This window comes from Pelodiscus sinensis, chromosome 11 (assembly GCF_049634645.1).
Source record: "Pelodiscus sinensis isolate JC-2024 chromosome 11, ASM4963464v1, whole genome shotgun sequence".
Classification (NCBI taxonomy): domain Eukaryota; kingdom Metazoa; phylum Chordata; order Testudines; family Trionychidae; genus Pelodiscus; species Pelodiscus sinensis.
The window spans coordinates 20,023,662-20,049,195 of record NC_134721.1 but is presented as its reverse complement, the minus strand read 5'-3'; the positions used below and the strand labels follow the sequence as shown (position 1 = coordinate 20,049,195).

General features: G+C 44.7%; 1 protein-coding gene across 1 annotated transcript in view; it reads left to right on the top strand.

The window, feature by feature from the left end:
- The window catches only part of PLXND1 (plexin D1), a 145,410-nt gene that overhangs the window by 82,907 nt on the left and 36,969 nt on the right, over positions 1 to 25,534 (top strand). Inside the window, exons 15-24 of the mRNA XM_075938737.1 lie at positions 4,550 to 4,689; positions 6,043 to 6,210; positions 9,601 to 9,691; positions 11,149 to 11,424; positions 12,357 to 12,506; positions 18,239 to 18,353; positions 19,367 to 19,474; positions 20,394 to 20,506; positions 23,783 to 23,890; positions 25,158 to 25,288. Of these exons, the coding sequence (XP_075794852.1) occupies positions 4,550 to 4,689; positions 6,043 to 6,210; positions 9,601 to 9,691; positions 11,149 to 11,424; positions 12,357 to 12,506; positions 18,239 to 18,353; positions 19,367 to 19,474; positions 20,394 to 20,506; positions 23,783 to 23,890; positions 25,158 to 25,288 (1,400 nt within the window). The remainder of the gene's footprint in view (positions 1 to 4,549; positions 4,690 to 6,042; positions 6,211 to 9,600; positions 9,692 to 11,148; positions 11,425 to 12,356; positions 12,507 to 18,238; positions 18,354 to 19,366; positions 19,475 to 20,393; positions 20,507 to 23,782; positions 23,891 to 25,157; positions 25,289 to 25,534) is intronic.

Genomic DNA, 25,534 nt, shown 5'->3' with positions numbered 1-25,534 from the left:
GTCATCCCACTGTGTCGCCTGGCCGGCCGGTCCCGTGCCAAGTACACTGGCGCCAGACCCCCCCCCACCACGGCCATTTTGCCGCTCCGGACCGGCCGCCCTGTTCCTGCGGCTTCCCTGTCGCACTCCCCAGCAGGTTCTCCCGCTGCTGGCACTTACCCACGCCCCGTCACGGTGCGAGTTCGGCCCCACTGCACGTGCGGCCCATCCTCCCCCGGCCATCCCGCGTCATGACCCCGACTAGGCTGGTGCACATAAATGCCCCAGTGGGCACCGTGGCACCCACGAGCACTGCACTGGGGACCACTGCCTTACATAATACTAGGCCTAACATATGTGTTAGTTAACAAGACCTAGGTTCTAATCTCAGCTCAGTGATTTGCTATGTAACCTCTCAATCAAGTATTTAAACTCAGATTTTTTAAGGCTAGCTGTGTGCAGGTATAGTTGTCAGCCTGTGAGATGTATAGCAAGTGTTTTGCAAGACCTTTTCTGGTTAACATTGTACTGTAGCCCAGAGAGATGGTCTTCTTCTATAGCGGTCTGAAAAAGATCAGTGCTTCTCTTACCTTTATTACCAAGGTCGTGTCTACACTTACCGGCTCCATCAATCTACTTCAGCTACACAAATAGCGTAGCTAAAGTCTACATACTTGTCTTGGGTGTGGTAAGGTCAGCGGGGGCTGCTCCGAATGATTCACAGGCCAAGTGCATGCTACTTTACTATAGTTCTTCTGATTTCTTCTTTGGTTTTGATTAGAATAGAGTAATTGTCTCAGCTTCTAGAGGCCTGAAATAATATGTCATCTGTCATTATTTTCAACAAGTTTTATTTTGGTTCCCCTCCAGCTCAGTGGAAGTGCACGAGGAACCAAGTGTCAGTAGGTTCAGGTTCCAGTAGGTGTTAGATTTTTCACATCCAAAATGTCCCACAAGGGCAGAGCTAGCTGGGTTACAGGCGTATTCTTGTCATATCATAACGGCGGGCTGCTAATGCTGGTAAGATCTAATAAATTTTCCTGCAGCACTTGGGATTCCTAGAGAATCAGGAGTCTCCAAGATGTATCTGTTGTAATCCAGAAAATTAGACCTCATGGCACATCAGCTGTGTTGGTGATGCAGCGGTGAAAGAGTGTGAGGAGTGGAGACAAATGTGCTCATTCTTTTTAAGTTGTTTTTGGCAGGAAGACATCTTGGGAAACGTGCAAAAGCAATACCAAAGAAACAAAGAAAATGAGCTGCCAGCATCTTGAGCTGGAACCCTGTTCTAGAGAGCACTACATCCTGACCTCTGACCAGATGTTTGGCTAAGGCCACACCTAAGCAGAGAATGTAGGAGAAGCCATTTTTCTACTTCTGTCACAGGAAGGAGGCTGTCTCATCATAGGCCTCTTCCATCAGCCAGGGCTAGGAAATGGAGCCAAAAAATGTGGAAGCTGAAATCCCGGGGTCTGGATCTAAATGAATGTAAAAAAAGTGCAGGTTCAGTAATGACCTACAAAATGTTGGGAATTTTAGCTGAAACAGCAACCATGTTCCACCCCAGAGGTAGTGCAGAGCCTATGGGTGAGGAATCATAGAATCATAGAATACTAGGACTGGAAGGGACCTCTAGAGGTCATCAAGGCCAGTCCTCTGCCCTCATGGCAGGACCAAATACTGTCTAGACCATCCCTGATTGACATTTATCTAACCTACTCTGAAATATCTCCACAGATGGAGATTCCACAACCTCCCTGGGCAATTTATTCCAGTGTTTGACTACCCTGACAGTTAGGAACTTTTTCCTAATGTCCAACCTAAACCTCCCTTGCTGCAGTTTAAGCCCATTGCTTCTTGTTCTATCCTCAGAGGCCAAGATGAACAAGTTTTCTCCCTCCTCCTTATGACACCCTTTTAGATACCTGAAAATGGCTATCATGTCCCCCCTCAATCTCAATCTCACTCAGGAGCTGAGTGATGTGATTCTTCTTTGTCAGTTCTGCTTTTACATAATGCTAGGACAGGGGTCGGCAACCTTTTCAAACCAAAGAGCCGAACTACAACAGAATTCAGAACAAGTGGTCAACAAAGAGCCATATAAGAACGCTCATTTGCATGACTGAAAATATACAACATTATATTATTGATAATGGACATAATGATTAATAACAGCATAAATGAAATGTACTTGCAGACTTTATTTAATGGGACTTCTGCTGCTGCATCTTTTCACGCATTTCTTTGACATTTACGTCATAACTGGTCAAATCCCACTTAATGCACGCATTTAGGCTGTCTTCTGTCAATCTTATGGCAGGAGATTGCAGATGTGGGGGTGCAGGAATCTGGGTTGGGATGTATGAGGGGCTTGGGGTAGGGGGTTCAGGCATGTGATGGCCTCAGGGCACAAGGTTGGAGGGTGTGGGGTGCAGGAGTGTTGGGAGGCTGAGGATGTGGGGGTATAAAGGGCTCAGGACAGGGGGTTCAGGTGTATGACGGGCTCAGGGTTGGTATGGAGGGGTGCAGGAGTGTTATGAAGCTACAGCCAGATGGGGTTTGGGTCCCAATTGGGGACTTGTTAGCCAGGCTTCATTTTTAAATAAAGTAAAATATTATGTCCAGCACAAAAAGTTTCAACATTATCTTTATTTATGGCAGGGGTGGCAAAGCTTTTTTGGGTCGGGGGCCACTGGGTTTGGGTCAAGGAGGCAGTTGTGATCTGAGGCACGGGATTGGGGTGCAGGAGTTTGGATTGTGACCTAGGGCAGGGGATTACAATGCAGGGGTTTGGGTTGTGACCTAGGGCAGCAGAGGGCTGTGACCTAGGTCAGGGGACTGGGGTGCAGGGGTTTGGATTGTGACCTAGGGCAGGAGGGGATTGTGATCTGGGGCAGAAGATTTGGGTGCAGGGAGGGCCTGGGAGGGAGTATGGGCTCAGGAGGGGGCAGAGTGTTTGCTTATGTAGAGTAGGGGAGCAGAGGGCTGGGGGCAATCGAGGGGCTGGGATGCCAGAGGCAGGCTCTGGCCGGGAGACGTACCAGTGAGACTCCAGAGCAGCAGCCTAGCACGTTTCTCAGGAGCCTGCCCTTCCCTTCTGCACAAGCTGCATGGCCATGTGCTCTGTGACTGTGAGCCTTCGGGGAGGTGGGAGTGGTTCTTCGTGGGCTGCCTGTTCTTGAAACGTGAGGATTACCTGTTGTGTTCCCTCCCTCTGGGGCATCTGGCAGTGGCCACTGTCGGCAGACAGGATACTGGGCTAGATGGACCTTTGGTCTGACCCAGTATGGCCGTTCTTATGACCACCCCAGCTAATGTGGCGGGATTGGGCTGAGAGCTCGAGTGGGTTGCTGGGCACAAATAATCCTTTATGTTATATTTTGTATTGTATATTTTAATATATGAGGCAGGGGCCCCATGTATGGGACAGCTGCTGACAGGCTTTGATCCATTGAAATTAACAAAATAAATACTGTAGAAAGGGAAGGCAATCAGAAACCCCAGGGGAAATGGCTTTGGAGGAATACAATCCATACCAGTGTGTGACAAAGACAAAAAGGGGTTGTAATATAGCCGGACAGTATGGCTGGAACTGACAGGAAAAGGCATTAGTACCATGGGACAGTAAGTGGTTTAACAGTATTTGCAGCTATCAGCTTGCATGTATTTTCCCCAGCCACAGGCAATGATTGTAGTAGGACTGAGGTCTCCATAGTATCGTATGTGTGCTGCACATCTGGCTCATCAAGGATGTTATAGCTCTTCCACAGGGAACCACAGAATGCTCTGTAAAAGGGTTTAAAAATTAATTTTCATACCTGTGGACTGTTCATGCCAGAACTTGTCTTTAGCATTGTATCTGGGAGCCACATGGCATCCATTGGGTTCTCAGTATCCTGTGGGAACCAAAGCCTTGAACCTTAAATCTCTGTAAAATTTCTGCAGATATAACTAATTTACTTGTTAATTTCAGTAGCTTCCAATGGGGAGAGAGGAGGGCAGAGGGAAACATGGAGGGGCAAACCTACCCTACGGGTTCCCTGCTAGGAGCTGTCACCCCTAGAGATCTGGGTTTGAATCCTGCCTATGGGAAATTAATTTGATACTTGATTATCTAGAATTAAATGGTTGCATGTCCTGCTCACAAAACCACCATGCAACATGGCTTTATAGGTAGCCTACCACTCAGGTGGGAGTGGAATATGGGAGGTATTTTCTTTATTTATTGGACACAAACTATTAAATTCAGATCTGGATCCATGCAGTCCCAAGGTTTAAGGGTATTTGAATTAAGGGTTCTCATTTATGCCCATCTGTGGTTTTTAGACTAGGACTCAGGAACAGCTGTAGATTGGAAGTCTGGAGGATGCTTCTCTTCTTCACTTCAGAGAGAGGTTTATGTAGCTTGTCCCTTTGTTTGGAAAATGAGCTAGATAGATCTCTCTCCTTGGTAGCTTTACAGCCCTGACATCATCTGACACTAACATGGACCATGTGTCCACAGGATGGGGTTATTGGGGCTAGGAGACTGCTTAAAAAGCTCACCTTTCTTTCCCTTGTCTTTTTCTAGCTCCCTGAAGTGCAGTCTGTGTTTCCAGATGCAGGCCCTAAAGCTGGAGGCACCAAAGTAACCATCAGAGGACATAATCTCAGTGTAGGATCAGATCTCCGTGTTCTGGTCAATAGCACTAAACAGTGCACAGACCTCATGTAAGTCCGGTCTAGAGATGTCTTGTGCTACAATGTTATTGGGCTGGCACTCAGGACTTGCTTAGACTGGGCGTGGCCAGACTATGGCTTGTGTCCTGCATCAAGCCCAGCCTGTGGGATTACCAGTCCAGTAAACAGTGGGGCTAAGGCAGGTTCCCTGCCTTCCATGGCCCCATGCTTCTCCCAGAAACTGCCAGCTCATCCCTGTGGTCCTTAGGATGGGGGAGCAGTGGGTCTCTGTGCATTGCTCCTGCCTGCAGACACACCCTACACAGCTTCCATTGGCTGGCAACAGGGAACCATGGCCAATGGGAGGTTCAGGGGTGATGCTTGTGGACAACAGCAGTGTGTGGAGCTACCTGTACCCCTTCCAGGAGCTGCTGCCAGATGTGCTGGCCGCTTCTGGGAGCCATGTGGAGCTAGGGCAGGCAGGGAGCCTGCCTTAGCCCCACTGGGCTGCCCTCCTGAAGCCACCTGAGATAAGCAGCACTGGGCCGGAGTCCGCACCCCCTTCCCCACCTCAACCTCCTGCCCTGAGCCTTCTTCATATTGTGTTATGGCGCTATTTCGAAATAACCCTTATCCCTCATACAATGAGGTTTACCAGTTATTTCGAGAGAAGGGTTTTCTCTCGAAATAACTGCGTCTTAACAGCGTCTATTTTGAAATAGCGCCATAATGTGAATATGCATATTTAAATCCCAGCTTCATTTGCAATTTCAAATGTCTTCATTTGCATTCCTCTCTCGAAAGAGGGTGCAAGTGTAGACATTCTCTATGTTGCATCTTGTGTCGTTTCAGTTGTAAGCTTCTTTGCGCAAAGACTTTATGTTATTTAGTGTATTGCAAGGCACATTATTTAATGCTGTAAAAATAAAATGGTTAGATGCCTCTGTTTTGGGGTGGCCACTTGGAAGCATCAAGGTGTGTTATGTCAGGCTGCCAAAAATGGAGTCACCTCAAATCAGCTGCCAGTTTTTAGGTTATTGGCCTTAATTTCTCTGTGCCTTAGTGTCCTCCTCTATGAAATGCTGTTGTAGAAATGGGAATTGTGAGACAAAATCCATTACTGTGAGTTGGTGCTTTAAGATCCTCCAATAGAAAGCATCTAGAGTTGCAAAAGAATTTCCACTGGTAAATACAGTGGAAATACTCTAAAAATATAGAGACATTATTGGAAACGTGGAGCAGCTACATGGCTTTGTGGTATTTGCTACACCTGAATGCTAGATCTGAGGCTATTCATCTCGCTGCAAACATTGGGGTTGTGGGGATAGGTCTCTGCTTCCTTATGTCATGAACTATTTGTTCAACTGTTGTGCTCTGCAGCATGCCATGTCTTTTTCTTTTTAGTCGAAATGCTACTACCATCACATGCACCATGCCAGCCGCGGAGCACACGATGGCTGTGCGAGTCTGTGTCCAGTTTGAGAACAAGTCTTGCATCAATGATAACATCACATTCAAGTATGAAGGAAACCCGATTATAGCAGATATCAACCCCATAAGGAGTCAGATCAGGTGAGATTTCTCCACTTCCCTGTTCCTGTATTGAAGTTTAGTGTTTATTTTGCTGAATGCAAACATGAAAGTAATACTCATGAAAGTGAAGAGCTAATAGGATTGGAACAAAAGTGCTGCAAGTCCGAGTTGAGGGTGCATAGAATGTAGCTGTTTGACCCCGAGATAAAGTAGGGGTGCTGCTAGTCATGACTGAGATGCAGAGCTGAATGGCAGCCGCAGGGCAAGAATGCCTGAAGATGTTGCAGGTCAGGACTGAGGGGCTTTGGAGAGGAATGTGGTGTCCCAGGGTTGGATTACCAGGAGCTACCACAGCTCAGGACTGTGGTGCCTTAGCAGAGCTCAATTGAGGAGTCATGCAGACACCTGCTGTCTGCGGGCCTGGTTCTAGAGAGTTTCTCGGAAATTCACACAAAAAATGGAAGAAACACATTGACAGTCGTCCTTAGTAACTTTACTGCCCGTCTCCCTCTATGCCTTATTAAGTGCCTTATGGAAGTTCAAGTTGGGGCCTCTATACTGCAATAAAACACCTGTGGCTGGGATGTCAGCTGGCTTGAGCTGCAGGCCTATAAAATGGGAATGTAGCTGTTTGGGCTCAGGCTGGAGCCTGGGCTCTTGGACCCCACAGAGGGAGAGGCGGGTCCCAGCCCCTGGCTGCAGCTCAGTCAGCTACACTGCAGTTTTATAGTCTGCAGCCTGAGCATTGCAAACCTGAATCAGCTGACATGGGCCAACTGTGGGTGTTTTACTGCATTGCTCAGACATACGCTCTGAATCTTTGAATTCTGACGAGCAATAACACTGCAGCTGAGATTTGTAATTTTGTGTTTAAATGGCCCCTAATGCCACCACTTTTCACTTTTAAATCTTGTTACTTTGGTTTCATGTCTCTCCCTGGAGCCTCTGGACTCCAGTTCCTTTTGGCTATTTCTGTGAAATCCCAGCTCACTTAGCAGTAGAGTCTGAAAATGTGGAGCCTGAGTCTAATCACAGAAATCTGAGAATCCAGCACCTGAGCCTCCCCTCTCCAAAATGCTGTGAAAACAGCACAGAAAGCAAGTGTAATGCTACTAAGCCTCCAACAGGTCTGATGCGATCTACAGCCTGCCTAGCAGAGCCATGACTCTGATCACAAGTGCTATACGAAGGGTACAGATTGTGTGGGAAAACACATCAGTGACACACCCAACCCTCAGCTTTTCACATGCAGTTTTTATGAGTCTCAAGCAATGTTCTCTCTAAGCTGCGTGGCAGCCCAGCTTCACAGGTGATTAATCAGCCCCACCCCATCAGCAACTCCGAGCATGGAGCTGACTGACTGAGCAGGGCAGATTAATCACCAGGGATCACTAGTCTCAAGATTGATGTACAGCAGTTGCTGCATCTAAACACAGAGCAACAGCTATAAAATGTAGAAGCTTACATCCAAAAAGGAAGCCACCAGGGTATTTTTCATTCATATGGAAACTGTTATTTGGTGGAACTTGTTTTCTCTTGGGGCATACACACCACTCTGTTAATGTAGAGCTAGTCACAAGGATTGGGCTGTGCATAGTGGTTTGTTCTGTTGAGGTACTTGTATATATGGCCCACACTGATTGTAGAGTTACTTGTAGATGTAATTCTGAAGTACGAATAATGCAGCAAATACTTATGGCATTGCTAAAATGATCAATGCGATCAAGAGTAAAGTTATTTTAAAGGCCATAGATCCCAAACAATTATGCAGAGGTGGCAAGAGCTTAACAGAGACATTAAACATATTGTAACAACATGCTACAATCTAGCAGCTTAAAGGTTTTAAGAAGGCCCTGACTATAAGGACACTAGATACAAGGCACTGAATGGCTACGTCTAGATTGGCATGATTTTCCGGAAATGCTTTTAACGGAAAAGTTTTCCGTTAAAAGCATTTTCGGGACAGAGCATCTAGATTGGCACGGACGCTTTTCCACAAAAGCACTTCTTGCGGAAAAGCGTCCGTGCCAATCTAGACGCGCTTTTCCGCAAAAAAGCCCTGATCGCCATTTTCGCGATCAGAGCTTTTTTACGGAAAACAAATCTCATCTGTCTACACTGGCCCTTTGGCGCAAAAGCTTTGCGCAAAAGGGACTTTTGCCTGAACGGGAGCAGCATAGTATTTCCGCAAGAAGCACTGATAATCTTACATGAGATAGTCAATGCTTTTCCGGAAATTCAAGCGGCCAGTGTGACAGCTGGCAAGTTTTTCCGGAAAAGCGGCTGATTTTCCGGAAAAACTGGCCAGTCTAGACACAGCCAATATGTTTAGTGTGTTGGAGATCAGGGGATAAATCACTACCCTTCCCCCACTTGATCTCACCATATCATTAAAGCAAATAAAACATGAAGTGGGGGAAACGAAATGTCACATGCAGAGCAAAGCCGGGTACATGTACTGTTCAGCAAAAGACACAAGCCCCATCTCCCTTCTTTCTTCTCTTTCTCCCTCCCACTGAGGCATGTGCGCCAGCCATCTCATCATTCTCTGTAATTGCTTGCATATTGACAGTGCCTCGTGCCATGTTCCACAAGCGGCAGGTCCAAAGCACAAATGAATTGTCACAGGGTTTTTTCCCCTAAATCAAAAGTGTTTGAAAGATGCAGTGTCAGTGTAATGGGCTGCTTGGCCCACCCCATACTTATTCCTTCTGTGCTGAGCTAAAAACAATCAGTGAGTCCTAATTCATCTAAGTGTTGAGCTAATGGTGTATTAACCCTTACATTGCGTCTACACAAGCCGTCTGTTTTTTTTAATTATTTTTTTTTTAAATAATGGGCTCATTGTTTCGCCATCCCAGTAAACCTCATTGCAAATTGCATATCTTGTTTCAAGTTTAGGGTGCTGTGTAGATGCACCCTGAGGGTGTGTCTAGACTACATGCCTCCGTCGACGGAGGCACGTAGATTAGACAGATCGGCAGAGGGAAATGAAGCCGCGATTAAAATAATCGCGGCTTCATTTAAATTTAAATGGCTGCCCCGCTCTGCCGATCAGCTGTTTGTCGGCAGATCGGGGCAGTCTGGACGCGCCGCGTCGACAAAGAAGCCTTTCTTGATCGGCACAGGTATGCCTCGTGAAACCAGGTTTACCTGTGCTGATCAAGAAAGGCTTCTTTGTCGACGCGGCGCGTCCAGACTGCCCCGATCTGCCAACAAACAGCTGATCGGCAGAGCGGGGCAGCCATTTAAATTTAAATGAAGCCGCGATTATTTTAATCGCGGCTTCATTTCCCTCTGCCGATCTGTCTAATCTACATGCCTCCGTCGACGGAGGCATGTAGTCTAGACATACCCTTAGAGACTAACAGAACATGTAGATATTGCCAGTGATATGTGTGTTTCTTTTCTCACCTCTTTCTTTCCCAGTGGAGGCAGGATCATCACTCTGGAAGGAAATGGATTTTTGATGGTACAGAATGTGTCGATGGTGGTTGACAGCATTGGAAAGGAACAAACAGTAAGCATCTTGTATTAATGTAGCACAAAGAGAGAGAATAACATGACCTCCCTGGTGATTGGAGGTGTTCGGAATAATAATTCATCAGCTATAAAAGCCACTGACCTGGTCCCTAACCAATGTTCCCTCTAAGATTTTCCATCCATGAGCAGAGTGAATTTTTTCTTGTGTGCCAACAATGAGGTCATGTGCGCTTATTCGGACGTTTGCCACTGTAGCACCCACCCATGGGATAATTCCCCTGCCAAAGGAGCAGCTTTGTGCTTCCCCTTTCTTGCAGCTCGGGGCAAGGGGGCATGAAGCTGAGGGCAGAGGTGGGATATACATTTGGTGCTTTGGTGATGGGGAAGGAAGCCCATAGCTTGACCTACTAAGGTGAGATTAGGCACTCAGTGTAGCAGATACTTGTTTCCCCTTTGCGCTGGCAATGTCTTGCCACTTTGTCCACATTAAATGAACAAGGCATTCAAAACCTTCTGTGATGCTTTTGAGGCACAGTATCCCTGTCCCTATAGACGGGGAAACTGAGGCACAGAGTAGTCAATAAATTGCCCGAAGTCACACAGGAAGTCATCAGCAGAACTGGGCACAAATAAAAGCAAACTGCAATAGTTCTACCTCCTCTCTTCCAACTCACTATACACAATACCTCCTACACTTCAAGGCTGCAATAAAAGACACAGTACAGCTCTTAGCTCCAGGCTTTCTTATGGCGTGAATTCTTGGGCAGTGATCCATTCATCCAGCATATACAGCAAGAGGGCTTAACATCCAGGATCTGTTCTCAACTCTGATTTTTTTTGGGGGGGGTACTTTTCCTTTCCCTCGTTTAATAATAGAAATGAAAAATCCCTTCAACCCCAACCCCCAGCAGCAGCAACCCGCCTGCCTACAGCTCCAACTCCTGGTGGCAGCAACCCGCCCATCACACGGTTCCTCTGGACCCAGCCGGCTGGAGCAGCCATGCTCCACCCTCAGTTCACCCAGTGCCAGCTGGCCAGAGCAGCCACCTGCCATGTGGCTTCTCTGGCCCCCAGCCACTGGAATAGCCGCCTACCTGCTACCTGAGCAGTCACCTGCCTCCTGCCATGCTACTGCACAGCCCTGTTTTTCTCTGTGCATGCGCGCAAGCGTGTAACTTGCAACAATGTCCGTAACCCTTGCTGCTGATGGGGCTATGGCTGGGATGACTGCTATGTTCCTTAGCTCAGTAGAATGGCATACCTTAGCTATTCTACTTTATTTTATTGTTTACAGTGCCATCACTGTGCCAGGTGCTTACTGGTGTATGGCAGTTGGCACACACAGGTGCCTGTCAATCGGTGGCTAAATGGAGCAATGCTATCTGAGGTAGCTGCAGCAGCGTGAGGGCGCTGGGCCTCTCAGGACATTTGCTGACACATGACAGAGACTTGGGTTTATCCGTTTTTGATGCACATGCTCTTTCCTGCTTTCAGAACTGTAAGGTTCACACCGACACTATGATTACCTGCCCCTCTCCAGCTGCCTCCAACATCACTGTGGGGAGCAAGCCAGCACCGGTGGACTTCTACATCAATGGACACCTCTACAAGGATGACAGGCTGGCTTCTGATGAGTACATGCACCCTGAGGAGGCCCAGCATACGAGCAAGTTCAGCCTGGAGTACTACGCAGACCCCCAGTTCTTCACAGCCAAGAAGGAGAAATGGATCAAGCACCATCCTGGGGAACCCCTGACTCTGGTTATACACGTAAGAGACTAATACTGACAGAGCATTCAGGATTCTCAGCAATAAGGAGGATTTCACCATTTTCTGTCTGTGAGGCTCTTCAGTGGCTAGAGTACCTAGATACCAGGGTCGCTCAGGAGTGCCTTATAAATGCAATAGGGAGAAGGTATGAGGGGTGAAAGGTAATGCTACATTCTGATTAGCCTGCAGTTTCCGGCTGAACCAAGCAGGGTGTTGGAGTTAGTAGGCTGACCAAGTGATGCCCTAGCGCTATGGATTATAATACCCTTGTACTGCATTTGAAGGATGTAGCAACAAGGACAGAGATAAAGCCCTAGATGTACTTGGAACAGACTAAGTGACCAAAGCATCTTTTCCATATCTAATGTTATGATAGTGAAGATTGGTTCTTGCAGAAATGGGCTCTGCATTTGTCTTTGTGGGAAATCCAGTACTGAGAGGTATGGGCAATGTACAAGTTTAAAAGCCCTTGTTTGTTATAGACTGTCCTTAGTGAATGATGCATGTTTCAAAGACATACTCTCCCTCTCCCTAATGCAGCCATCCACAACCTGTTTAGGACAACCTCCTCCCCATTTCTCTCCCTCCCCGGCTGGCCTCTCTGATAGGTATGTGCCATGCACAAACAGTGCTGATCAAAGGCAGCGTTTTCCAGGCTTTGTCAGAGTGTTTGTCTATTCCATGTGCCACACTGAGAGATGGTGAGGACTGGAAACAGAAAATGAGGAATGGGAAGAGGCTGGATTTCCCAGGGAATGCTGGAAAAAATTGAAGATGTCAGCAGAGAGGGAGGGCTTTCCTTGGGATGGACTGGTGTCAAGAGTCACAGGAAGTTTCCTAAAGCTTCCACAAAAGAAGCCTTTGCAAGTGGGCCTGGTGCTCTGGGGACTGACTCATTCATTTTGTTGTCCTGATTTTGTTTTTGTAATTAGAAAGAGCCTGACAGCCTAGGCCTGGAAAGCGATGAGTACCAAGTGAAAATTGGCCTCATTTCCTGTGAGATACAGATTGTTTCAGACAAAGTCATTCACTGTTCAGTCAACGAGTCACTGAGCACATCAGAAAGACAGCTTCCTGTGACGGTGAGTGCCACAAACCGGGATGCTCTGGCTTTGCAGAGCAGGTGCACTCAGAGTATTGAATTTACTATACCAGGGAACCCTCATGTTAGTGTCAGGATTCCCTCAGCACTTGCCTGCACAAAGCACTAAGTGAACATGCCATTGCGAACAATTCTGCAATGTCTGGGGGGAGGGATTGGACTAGATGAATGGAGAGGCCTTTTCCATCATCCACTCTGTGTGTGAAATACTGACCAGAGCTGAGCTCCAGCACCTCTCAGAGGAGTTATTGGGGCTGAGCACATCTCAGGATGTGGCCTACTGATTCTGTGACATTGAAAGCATGGAGAAGGCAACCATTTCCCTGCAGGTTCTGGGTGCCGACAGCCAAATGATGGCTTATGGTCCTGGTGAGTTCATTTGAGAACTGGCTGGCTGCACGATGAGCTGTAGAGGGAAATCGCACAGTTCCAGCGATGCAATATAAACGCCCACTGTCACCGGATTCTTCTCCACTAAAAGGTTTTTCTTTAAATGGCTCATGCGAAATGAGTTTAGTGTTTCCCAGCCCTGTTACTAATCATCAGGCCCCCTTGTGATCAGTGTCATTAGCAGCACGAAGGATTAAATGGGAATGCAGACTTGAATGTCCCTCTCAGGACATATCTTCACTACAGGCTGGATTGATGAGCTGCAATCAATCCAGCGGGGAGTCAGTTTATCGCATCTGATAGATGCAATAAATTGACTGCCTAGTGTTCTCCTGTCGACTCCAGTGCTCCACCAGAATGAGAAGAGTAAGCAGAGTTGACGGGAGAGCGGCAGCTGTTGACTTATTGTGGTGAAGACACCATGGTAAGCAGACCTAAGTACGCTGAGCTTAGCTAAATTATTTCACATAGCTGAAGTTGCGTAACTTAGGTCAGTGTTCCGCGGTAGTGCAGACAAGACCTCAGTCATGTAGTGGCAGAAAGGAGATGCAGTGGAAGGGACGGGGCAGCACTGGGAAGCTCACTTCGTCATTGCCCATCTGTAGCTGCTTTGCAGATTCAAAGAGGAATTCAGTTGTCTCCAAGGCCATTGGTCTGGCATCGTTCCCCAATATTAGATCATTTCACTGGCCCTTTGCAGTGTGCTAGAACTCCAGGGACAGGATCCAAGGCTGTTTTGATGTCAAAGCAGCTCTCAACTGTTCTTTGGAGGGTTTGTGTTGTGGCTTTACTATTGACCCTTACCCCGTTTTTCAAGAGGGCATCCCTAATTGTATGCCTTTGCCTTCAGCTTTCACTTCATTTATTGCCCTTGGCTTCTCAGGGGTGATATTAAAGCTATTCACAGTTGAAGAGAATGTCTCCACCTGTCTCAGCTGCCTGAGAACCTGTAACCTCCATCCCTGCTGACTCTTCTTCCAGTAAATGTGTTAGTAATAAATTGCAGCTTAGGGAGGTAGGAAGAATACAGAGGGATTTGAAGAATGTGTGGCCTGATGTTCCCCAGAAACAGAGTACTTCAGAAGAAACCCCCCTGCTTCTGTCGGGGGAGGCTCCTTATGCATTGCTTATGGCCTTTTGACTTGACATTCTATGCAAAATCAAAAGAAACAAATGCAGAAGTAGCAGAACCTAGGAGTTCCTAAGCTGCTGATAATGAAACAGGGAAATTCTTTTATTTTCTTTTTACCGGGAACTGAAAAACTGGGGAAATTCTTATTTAAAAAAATACTAGCTTTGTGATTCACATCTTGCTAGCTTTGGTTTCAACAGCAAGCTTTCTGGTTAATGCCAGGGTCAGCAAGTTTTGGCACATGTTAATCTCTGGAGGATCGTGAGACTTTTTGTTTGTTAGCTGTCCACAGGCATGGCTCTCCACAGCTCCCAGTGGTCACAGTTTGCTGTTCCCAGCCAATGGGAGCCAGAGTAAGTGGCATGGGACACAGGGACATGCTTGTCTCTGCTTCCTGCAGCTTCTATTGACCAGTAATGGCCAACCATTGCCACTGGAAGCTGAAGGGAACCATGTCTGCAGATGGTCAACGTAAACAAAATGTCTCATGGTTTGTCAGAGGTTACCCTGATGGGCCGGAAGCCAAAGGTTGCTGAACCCTGGGTTAATACCTTGCAGGTGCCTAGAATGTAGATAAACAAGGGGATGATACATGTTACTAAAGCCACAGCTGGTTTTTAGCAGTGTACCTACCTTCAGTAGAGGTGCAAATAAATAATGTGGCAAATCCTTCCATTTGGATGGCAAAATATGAGTTTCACACAGCTGTCTAAATGGTAGGACTTGCACCCACAATTAGTAGTGAGTGCAGCTGTTTCTGCACATAGGAAGCTTTCCCTTTAAAATTGTCATCCAGGATGGGGGAATTTCTTCTGATCCTGATGATGACCCTTGACCAAGCTAGTTAGCAAATCTCCCATAAAGTCAATGGAAATTGTGCCCATGTAGGGAGAGCAGCATGCCAGAGAATTGTAAAAGCAGAATTGTACTGTACCCCGCCACTCGGTGGTAGAGTGAGGAAACTTCATAATTTAGCTCTGAACCAAATTCACACTAGCCAACAGGGTGTACCTATAAAAAGGATTTTTAATAGATCCATGCAAAAAGATCAACAGACCTTAAGGGACATTCAAACCCATTTTAGTACACTGCAGAATCATTTAAACGCTGAAACTGGGATTTCTTTTCCTGGCAATAATGCAAGTTTGGGGCATGTTGGCTAGAATACAAAAATAGAATGTAAAATACAGATTTATCTTTCCTTGTTAGAATTTTTTCAGACAAAAGGCATGGAAACCTCACCACAATATGTATTTCCACAGTGGCTGTCTGATTAACGCCTTCAGTATATTCATAAAGCCTGTAAAGAGATGGATGTGTGCATGCGCATGTTCACACTCATTCAAGGAATTCCCGCCTTCTGTATACATTTTTTCTAATATAAGGAATAAAGCCAGCTGAAGAGTCCCTTCTTTGCTAGTTACAACAGGGCTATCCTGTTACTCAAGAACATTTTTATAGCACCGAGGTTCTAGTAAAATTCCTGCCATCGAAAACAACTTATTTTTGTCATCATTTGTAACTGAAATAAATCTCATTTGAAAAACTACCTGATGGCACATTGGATTCAATAGGTGTATAGAAAACAGGATTAAATGCACTTAAGACAGGACTAAATCATAACTTTACCATCCCTGACAGATGTTTGTCTAACATGTTTTTTAAAACTTCCAGTGGTGGAGATTCCACAACTTCTCTAGGGGTACGTCTACACTTGCAGCCTATTTTGGAACAGAGCTGCAAATGTAGGCATTCAGAATTGCAAATCAAGCCCAGGATTTAAATATCCCACGCTTGATTTGCATCTTCCCAGCCGGGCGCCTTTTTTTTTTTTTTTTTTTTTTTGAAATTTACAAGCCCAGAATAACTGCCCGCGTCTACACGCAGCAGTGAAACGGGCGTTTGAAATAAAGCTCTATTTCTAACTACCTGTTATTCCTTCTGAAATGAGGCTTAACAGGTAGTTCGAATTAGGGCTTTATTTCGAACGCCCGTTTCACTGCTGTGTGTAGACACGGGCAGTTATTCCGGGCTTGTAAATTAAAAAAAAAATGGTGCCTGGCCGGGAAGATGCAAATCAAGTGCGGTATATTTAAATCCCAGGCTTGATTTACAATTCCGAATGCTTACATTTGCAGCCCTATTCCAAAATAGGTTGCAAGTGTAGACATACCCTAGGTTAGTAAGTTTTTTGTAATATCCAACCTAAACCTCCCTTGTTGCAATTTAATCCCATTGCTTTTTGTCCTAGCCTCAGAGATTAATGAGAATAATAGTTCACCCTCCTTCTTTGTAACAATCTTTTATGTACTTGAAACCCATTATCATGTCCATCCTCAGTCTTCTCTTCACCAGACTAAACAAACCCAATTTTTTCAGTTTTTCCTCAGAGGTCATGTTTTCTAGATTTTTAATCATTTTTGTTCCCCTCCACTCAATTTTCTCAAGGTTTGTCCACACCTTTCAGGAAGTGTGGCACCCAGAACTGGACACAATATTCCATTTGAGACCTTATCAGTTTGAGTAGAGGGGAAGAATTACGTCTTATGTCTTTAAAAACAACAAGGAGTCCTGTAGCACCTTAAAGACTAACACATTTATATAGGCATAATCTTTTGTGGGCAAAATCCCACTTTGTCAGATGCTACCCCTCTGATTCTTATGTCTTTATAATACTCCAGCAATAGATCCCAGAATTATGCTTGGGGGTGTATGTTTTGCAACAGTGTTATGCTGTTCACTCATATTTAGTTTGTGATCTACTGTGATCGCTCAATTCATTTCTGCAGCATGCCTTCATAAGCAGTAATTTCCCATTTTGTATGTGTGCAATTGATTATTTCTTCCAAAGAGGAGTACTTTGTATTTGTCCTTATTGAATTTCTTCATTTATTTCAGACCATTTCTCCATAGGAGTTTGCTCAGTGGATCTTCTTAAGATCATTGCACCCAGCTCTCCTCAAGCTTACTCTGGTTTTTGCTCAAGTTTCTTTTCACTCTTTTGGAGAAGCGAAACTTAATTTCCAGAAGTGAAACCATGGTGTTATCCCGAATTTCCTTCCTTGTGTAGATGCTGGTTTGCCCTTTTATCTCATAAACATTAATGAATCAAACCCCATGATCCCACTGTGAGGTCAAAATGTTTGGCCTCCCAATTATACAAGTGGGGAAACTGAGGCACGGAGGTTAAGTATCTTGTCCATGGTGTCATGGGAATTGTGACAAATGAGTCAGCTGTAGAGCCGATGTCTCCTGACTTCTTGTCTTGTTCCTCTGCCACAAGACAGTCAGCCCCCTGTTAGTACTATGATTAGTTATTTTCGTTTCTGATTTTATTTTTGACTCAGTGTATTTCAATTCTCCTTACCCTTCTCTTGCTAATGGGCAGCAGTTCTGTATTTACAGCAGGTCTGGGTGGAACGTACTGTGGAACTGTGTTAACAATTGTACTCCATTTGATTGGAAGTTCTTCAGGGCAGAAGGACTAACTTTTATTCTACACTTAGCACAATGCAGCATGGACCCTCATTTGGGCCAGTGGGCACTGCCACAATATAAACATTAACTAATGCAGATGAGGATGTTGGGCACTAGCCTGATGAGCAGAAGTCTTTCTGAAAAGGCTGGTCTCTTGGGTAGATATCACTAAAAAAAGTGAACTGGTTTGTGTGGCTTATCCCCATGGAATCCTGCTGGATAGACCCTATCAAATTTGTATAAAACCTAATGGAGCTTCTCCCTGACTACACTGGATTATGGCTGCCATGTCTGGAATCCACATGACCTTTACGCCTGATATTGCCCGGTAACCAACAGAGTAACTTTTGTGTGTCATTGCGAGCGACCAAACAAAGGCAGGGGACCTGAGTACATCATGCCTGTTTACATGAGTGTAACTCCAGCAACATCTCTGGAGTTACTCCTGTGCTACATTGATATACGTGGGGGAGCATCAGGTCAGGCCCTTTCCACACAGAGATCATCTGCAGGCCCAGCCGTGTACAGCATTGATTGGCCGTCACGTTGGAATGGCACGTGAAGATTAAAGATGGCTGAGGCAGCAAATTGCCAGTTCCGTTCTTATGATATTTTTCCCTTGCAAAGCATTTCCCCAGTTGCAAGTTCCTGCTGATCTCCTAGTTGCTTGTTAACTTACTGGGTGACTTTTTTTCTTCCCTACTCTTCTCTAGATCCAGGTTGGAAAATTCAACCAGACGATTGCTATGCTGCACCTCGGGGGTGGTGAGACAGCGATTATAGTCTCTATAGTCATCTGCAGTATCCTGCTGCTGCTGTCTGTCGTAGGTAAGGGAATGGAAGATCCCTGGGCTGCATTGGTCCCTTCAGCTCTGTGGCACTGCCTCCGTACACGGAACTTTGGATGATTTATATGCCCAACTTTATTTCTTATGGAGATGGGTCTGACTCAAAGATCCACATCCAAAAACCTGTGAGCTTTGGGTCTGAACCAAGATCCACATTCAGGAAATAGCCCTTCTTTTTATAATGGGTCAGGAGTGAGCCTACTCAATTTTGAAGTGTGAGCCATTCTCTAGTTTTAGAGCTCCTTTCCCTGTCACCCAAAAGCTTCACAGAGTTAAATAAAATATAATAAAGGGAAGCACAAATGAATATAGGTAGAACTGGCAACCCTGCTCACCTTAATAAAGGATGTAGTATTGGGCTCATTGCCACATATGTAGAGCTGACAACTGTCTGCTAGCCTAGACATCATTCTTGTTGGGAGTTGTTTAAAACAGATCTGGCTAGTTCATCTTTATCTCACATGCCCTGAATGACTGTACAGAAAAAAATGTCACTGAAAATGAAGAGTTTCCAATAAGAATTTCATATATTTTCAATATAAGCGATTATATGCTTTATTTATTAAATAATCCACTGGTCATTAGAAACAAATTTCTGGAGGCATAGGAGCCCTGATGGATACACACATTACAAAACCAGTGGTAAATCTCTTCACACATATTTTCATTAACCAGGTGGAATTTATTAACATATAGTAAGTCTGGTAATGTATATAATGCAGGCCTAAATTTAATATGATAGTTGTTGAGTGATCATTTCATTCCAGCAGGTTTAATTTATTTATAGAATCAGCAGCTGTGTGATCAGATGTGTATCTGTTTCATTGTTGATAAACCAAAAATGAATATTGTTTTTTCTCTGTGTAGATTATTTTCACAGTGTGTGTTCTGCTGACCTAAACTCCTCTCTACTCCCAGTTTCCATTCCTACAATATGCTTCTTCCCTTATGGGCCTAACCTTCTAAGCTTCTTTTTCCCTTTTTCTTCCCCAGCCCTGTTTGTGTTCTGCACTAAGAGCCGCAGGGCAGAGCGCTACTGGCAGAAAACCTTGCTCCAAATGGAAGAGATGGAATCCCAGATCCGAGAGGAAATCCGCAAAGGTCTGTAGCAGCCACTAACGAGGGACGTTATGGGGGAAGGGAGTATGAGGAAGCAAAGGAGCTCCATTCCTGGCATTTGCAAATTTATTCCTTTTTTGACACACAACTGAAATCAGGCTTGCAAGAACCTAGCAAGGAGAGTGCAAGGAAAGGAGCTCCCCATACCTTATACTCACATGCACAAAGGTAGGGATGCCCCCAGCCCACGGAGTGATCTGACGGAAACAGCCTCCCTTAGTGCTTTAGAATAGCCTTAAAAGCATAAGAAATGCAACCTGAATTTCTGTAGCTTTCTTTCAGTCCTCCAAGCTGTGTTGGACTTGTGGGCAAGGTGTACATCTCAGTGGGAGGAGCATAGCTTAGTAGTTGAAGTACAGACCTTTGAGTCAGAAGATCTAGATAGAGTTCTTGGCTCTGCCACTGTGTTCCTGTGTGGCCTTGGGCAAATCACATATTCTCAGCACCATCTGTTTCTCCAACTATAAAATTGGGATGATGGTACTTATGAGATCACATTAATGTTTATAAAATGCTTTCTGAGCCTTCAGTGCAGCGAGTTACAGAAATGCCACATAGTACAGCTTAGAAAAGCTGTGGACAAGAGCTTCAGGTGCCTGCATTTATTCTCTTTTCAGTCTGTGGCTCTCCATAGAATCCATTGGGACACTTGTGCCATAGACTAAGCCCTGCAGGGCCTACGTCTTGGAGGCAGTGGGAGTCTCGCCTGAGTAAAAACTGCAAGGTTTGGTGCATAATGCTGACAGTTAAGCCCCGTATACAATCCATTGCCTCCCAGGGAAAAGGGTATGAGGAAGCAGAGATGATGAGAAAATTGTATGCAAATACCAGGCTTGTCACTCAGCTGCATTGGCTGTTAGATTATTTCATTCCTTTCAGTGTGTGGGTCTCTTTGGATCAGGTTTTGCTGAGCTTCAGACTGACATGACAGACCTGACCAAGGAGTTAAACCGCAGCCAGGGGATCCCGTTCCTGGAGTACAAGCACTTTGTGACACGGACATTCTTCCCCAAAGTAAGACAATCCTACATTTCATACACACCTGATCACTCAAATTCCTTCTCAACTAAATCATGGCTCTGTAATCCCAGTGATTCAGCTGCTATCATTTATTTCAGCCTTAATTATCATCAAACCCATGGCCATGACACCTCTGGCCATGAAACCAGTTTAGCTCTTGTCCGTCCTTGCACGGCAGCTTAGCTCTGATGAGACCCTCCCCTCTGAGTCAGTTCTGAACCAGTGTCCCAGCATGGCACAACTGGGTGCTGCCATGCTGCTGCAGATGCCATCTCTCAGTGAAAAAGCAAAAATCCAAGTCCCCCTTAGTTGTGCAGCTTGAAACACCTCTCTACTGGTTCCAATTTCACTCCACTGTGCTGGGTGGGACTAACTGGGCCCTGGTGTGGTTTCCCTCCCAGGGGAAGAGAAGTGCTGTTCCACTATAATTCCACTGGGGAACGTCCTCCAGAGGATGTGAACATCTTGTTTCATTGGGATGCCCCTCTGACCACAAGCAAATAGTGCTCACTGAACTTAAAATTCCTTTGACACTTTTTCACAGTGCAGAAACAATATCCCCAGAGTCTTGGCCTAAATCCAGTCTGCCTATCTAAATCCCGCTGTCCAGTTTCACACCAAACATGATGCAATCCTGACACTATTAAGTAGCTGTCATATTTCACTTTGGAGGCAATTACATTTCAATGGCAGAGAGTGAAATGGTGATTTTAGTTTGCAAAGGGTTTTGTAGCCAGTTACTATTCATGTTTCTAAGATGTCCAACCCTTTGCGCATCTGGACACTACTCTTTAGGATGTAGGCTACTGTATGACTGTAAGCTATTTCAGTATACTTCCATTTTGCTTCAAGAGTTATATATGTTAAAAGGGAAACAAGAAGACATTCTATGCATATATTAGAAGCAAGAGGAAAACCAAGGACAGGGTAGGCCCATTGCTCAGTGAGGAGGGAGAAACAGTAACAGGAAACTTGGAAATGGCAGAGATACTGAATGACTTCTTTGTTTCAATCTTCACTGAGAAGTCTGATGAAGGAATGCCTGACATAGTGAATGCTAGTGGGAAGGGGATAGGTTTAGAAGATAAAATAAAAAAAGAACAAGTTAAAAATCACTTAGAAAACTTAGATGTCTGCAAGTCACCATCCATCCTAGAATACTCAAGGAGCTGATAGAGGAGGTATCTGTGCCTTTAGCTATCATCTTTGGAAAATGATAGAAAACAGGAGAGATTCCAGAAGACCGGAAAAGGGCAAATATAGTGCACATCTATAAAAAGGGAAATAGAACAACCCAAGAAACTACAGACAAGTCAGTTTAACTTCTGTGCCAGGAAAGATAATGGAACAAGTAATTAAGGAAAACATCTGCAAACACTTGGAAGATAATAAGGTGATAGGTAACAGCCAGCATGGATTTGTAAAGAACAAATCATGTCAAACCAATCTGATAGCTTTCTTTGATAGGATAACGAGTCTTGTGGATAAGGGAGAAGCGCTGGATGTGGTATACCTAGACTTTAGTAAGGCAGTTGATACGGTCTCACATGATATTCTTATCAATAAACCAGGCAAAAACAACTTAAATGGGGCTACTATAAGGTGGGTACATAACTGGCTGGATAACCGTCCCCAGAGAGTAAGTTATTAACAGCTCACAATCCTGCTGGAAAGGTTTAACAAGTGGAGTTCTGCAGGGGTCTATTTTGGGACTGGTTCTGTTCAATGATTTAAATATCGGCATAGGGAGTGTGCTTATTAAGTTTGCAGAAGATACCAAGCTGGGAGGGGTTGCGACTGCTCTGGAGTATAGGGTCATCATTCAAAATGATCTGAACAAATTGGAGAAATGGTCTGAGGTAAACAGGATGAAGTTTAATAAGGACAAATGCAAAGTGCTCCACTTAGGAAGGAACAATCAGTTTCACACATACAAAATAGGAAGTGACTGTCTAGGAAGGAGTACGACAGAAAGGGATCTAGGGGTTATAGTGGACCACAAGCTAAATATGAGTCAACAGTGTGATGCTGTTACAAAAAAAGCAAACAGGATTTTAGGATGCATTGACAGGTGTGTTGTGAGCAAGACACGAGAAGTCATTCTTCCGCTCTACTCTGTGCTGGTTAGGCCTCAGTTGGAGTATTGTGTCCAGTTCTGGGCACCACATTTCAAGAAGGATGTGGAGAAAGTGGAGAAGGTTCAGAGAAAAGCAACAAGAATGATGAAAGGTCTAGAGAACATGACCTATGAAGGAAGACTGAAAGAATTGGGCTTGTTTAGTTTGGAAAAGAGAAGATTGAAAGGGAACATGATAGCAGTTTTCAGGTATCTAAAAAGATGTCACAAGGAGGAGGGAGAAAAATTGTTCTTCCTGACCTCTTAGGATAGAACAAGAAGCAATGGGCTCAAACTGCAGCAAAGGAGGTTTAGGTTGAACATTAGGAAAAAGTTCCTAACTGTCAGGGTGGTTAAACACTGGAATAAATTGCCTAGGGAGGTTCTGGAATCTCCATCTCTGGGGATATTTAAGAGTAGGTTAGATAAATGTCTATCAGGGATGTCCTAGACAGTACTGGGTCCTGCCATGAGGGCAGGGGACTGGACTCGATGACCTCTCAAGGTCCCTTCCAATCCTAGTATTCTATGATAAAACACCCCATCATCCTTTAACATGACGTATTCCCCTGTAATTCTTTATCTACAAAGATTCTTTAGATATGATATTAGTCTGTTCATAATCTCCCTATTGTAACAAACTTGTTCTGCTAAGACATCTGCCTACCCCTGACTTTTGTGGTGTCTGCTCATTCACAAAGCTCCTGCCAAGTGTTTAAAGGCTTTAATAAAACATACTAAGTGTTCCTTCCTGATGGATGGTCCCACATCCTGTTGCCATTATTGTTCAAACAATGTTGCCCTCTCGGAGGGTATGTCTACACTAGCTCGTTAGTTCGAGCTACGTAGGGTAATTAGGGCAACTGGAGTTGCAAATGAAGCCCGGGATTTAAATATCCCTAATTCGATCCTAATTCGAACTACCTACTCCATGCCGCATGTAGCCGCGGGCACGGAGTTCAGACTAAGGGGGATTTAAAAATGGCGGTGCCCGGGAACATGCAAATGAAGCCCAGGATATTTAAATCCCGGGCTTCATTTGCAACTCCGGTTTCCCTAATTATCATACCTAGCTCAAACTAACGAGCTAATGTAGACATACCCGGAGTGTGGTGAAGAATCTGATCTTGCTTACCCCTTTCTCTGTTTTGCAGTGTTCCTCGCTGTATGAGGAGCGTTATGTTCTGCCATCCCAGCAGCTCAACACTCCAGTAGGGTGTCAGGTCCAAGAAACTCATCCCTTACTGTCAGGAGAATGGAAAGTGAGTAGCCCAGCAATAAACAAATGCTGTTAAATTATCACTAACAATAATCTTAGTGAGTGAAGGCACTAGCGATTCCAAAAAAAAGTGTGTGTTTTGGGGGGGTGCAGAATTTCAGGTCAAACTGAAGACAATTTTTTTTGAAATTTTCAGCTAATAGAAAAGTCAAGAAACAAATTCTTCTTGGATCAAACAAAAAGTTAGGCTCAATTCAAAATAAAACATTTTGTTTCAATTTTGAGCTAATTTTTACTTTTGATATTTTTTAAAACATAAAGTTAAAGTAAATATTTAAACAGTCATTTTGAATAAAAATTCAAAATGTTTTATTTTGAAAATGTGAAACCAAAATATTTCAAATTTTTCAGAATTTTCTTTTCTTTTTTTATATGACCTTTTTTGTGATGCTGACAAAGATGTTTGCATACACCAGACAGCCAGAAAAACAAGATGTGTGTCAGCTGATCAGCCTTTGCTGATGATAGGAAACAAGAGCTGCTGAACTTGTGCTCCATGGCTAAAGAATCACAGCTAACAAGATCATCCATAGGCTTTCCTAGCTGAAGGTTTGCCACATTTTCCCCATTTCAATCCACAATCTCTTTGTAAATGGGTTTGAGAGCAATTCCCACAGTCCCAGATAGAAGAGTAGTTGTTGCACATTCTTCCATAATCAGTCCTTATCTGTATAAAGTTACGTCTACACTAGGAAGTTATTTCAAAACAACGACATTTGAAAAAATAACTCCTGAAATAACAAAATCGAAACAGCATGTCCCCACTGCAGGGGAGCCTCAAAATTAATCCAAGGAAGGCTCTGTTATTGTGGACACGCTACCTCGACTTAGAGCCCTGGGAAGCACTGGAGAGTAATTACTTCAAATTACTCTGGGGCACAGTTAATTCATAATAGCAGCAGTGGAGCGTCCACACTAAAGCTATTTAGAAATAACTATTTAGAAATCAGCATTATTCCCCAAGGAAAGCAGGAGTGCAGATTTCAAAATAACCAGCCTTTTGTTTCAAAATAACAGGCGTGGTAGTGTGGACGCTCTGCTTATTATTTCAAAATAAGGGGGGTTATTTTGAAATAACTCCCTAGTGTAGACCAGGGCTAAGAAACATACATCAGATGAGGCCCAAGGAGAGGGAAACGCAGCCCAGTGATTTTACACTTGGTAGGCACATCAGAGTGTGTCAGATAAGAATAAGGTTGGTAAAGCAATGGACTGTGGTTTTCTGATCCAAGTCCCCACTTTTTGTTTAGATTCCTGAAAATTGCAGGCCCAACATGGAAGAAGGAATTGCTTTATTCTCCACCCTTCTCAACAACAAACACTTCCTTGTCGTATTTGTCCATGCTCTTGAGCAGCAGAAGGACTTTGCTGTTAGAGACAGGTAAGAACCTGCTGGGGCAAGGTTGCATTTAAGTCCTGGAGATTGAAGTCCTCTATGTACCCCCAGAGTTGGAGTGCTACAGCAGCACTTGCTTAACCCTAACCCAGAAGGACCACTTCCAGGCTCAGAGGGAAGGTCAGGCTCCTGAGTGTCGCTGGCTTATCTTCTGCAACTATCAGAAAGGGTGCCAGTTAGTGTCAGTTTTGTGATATGGACATCTTGTCCTACCGGTAACTTAACAGTGAT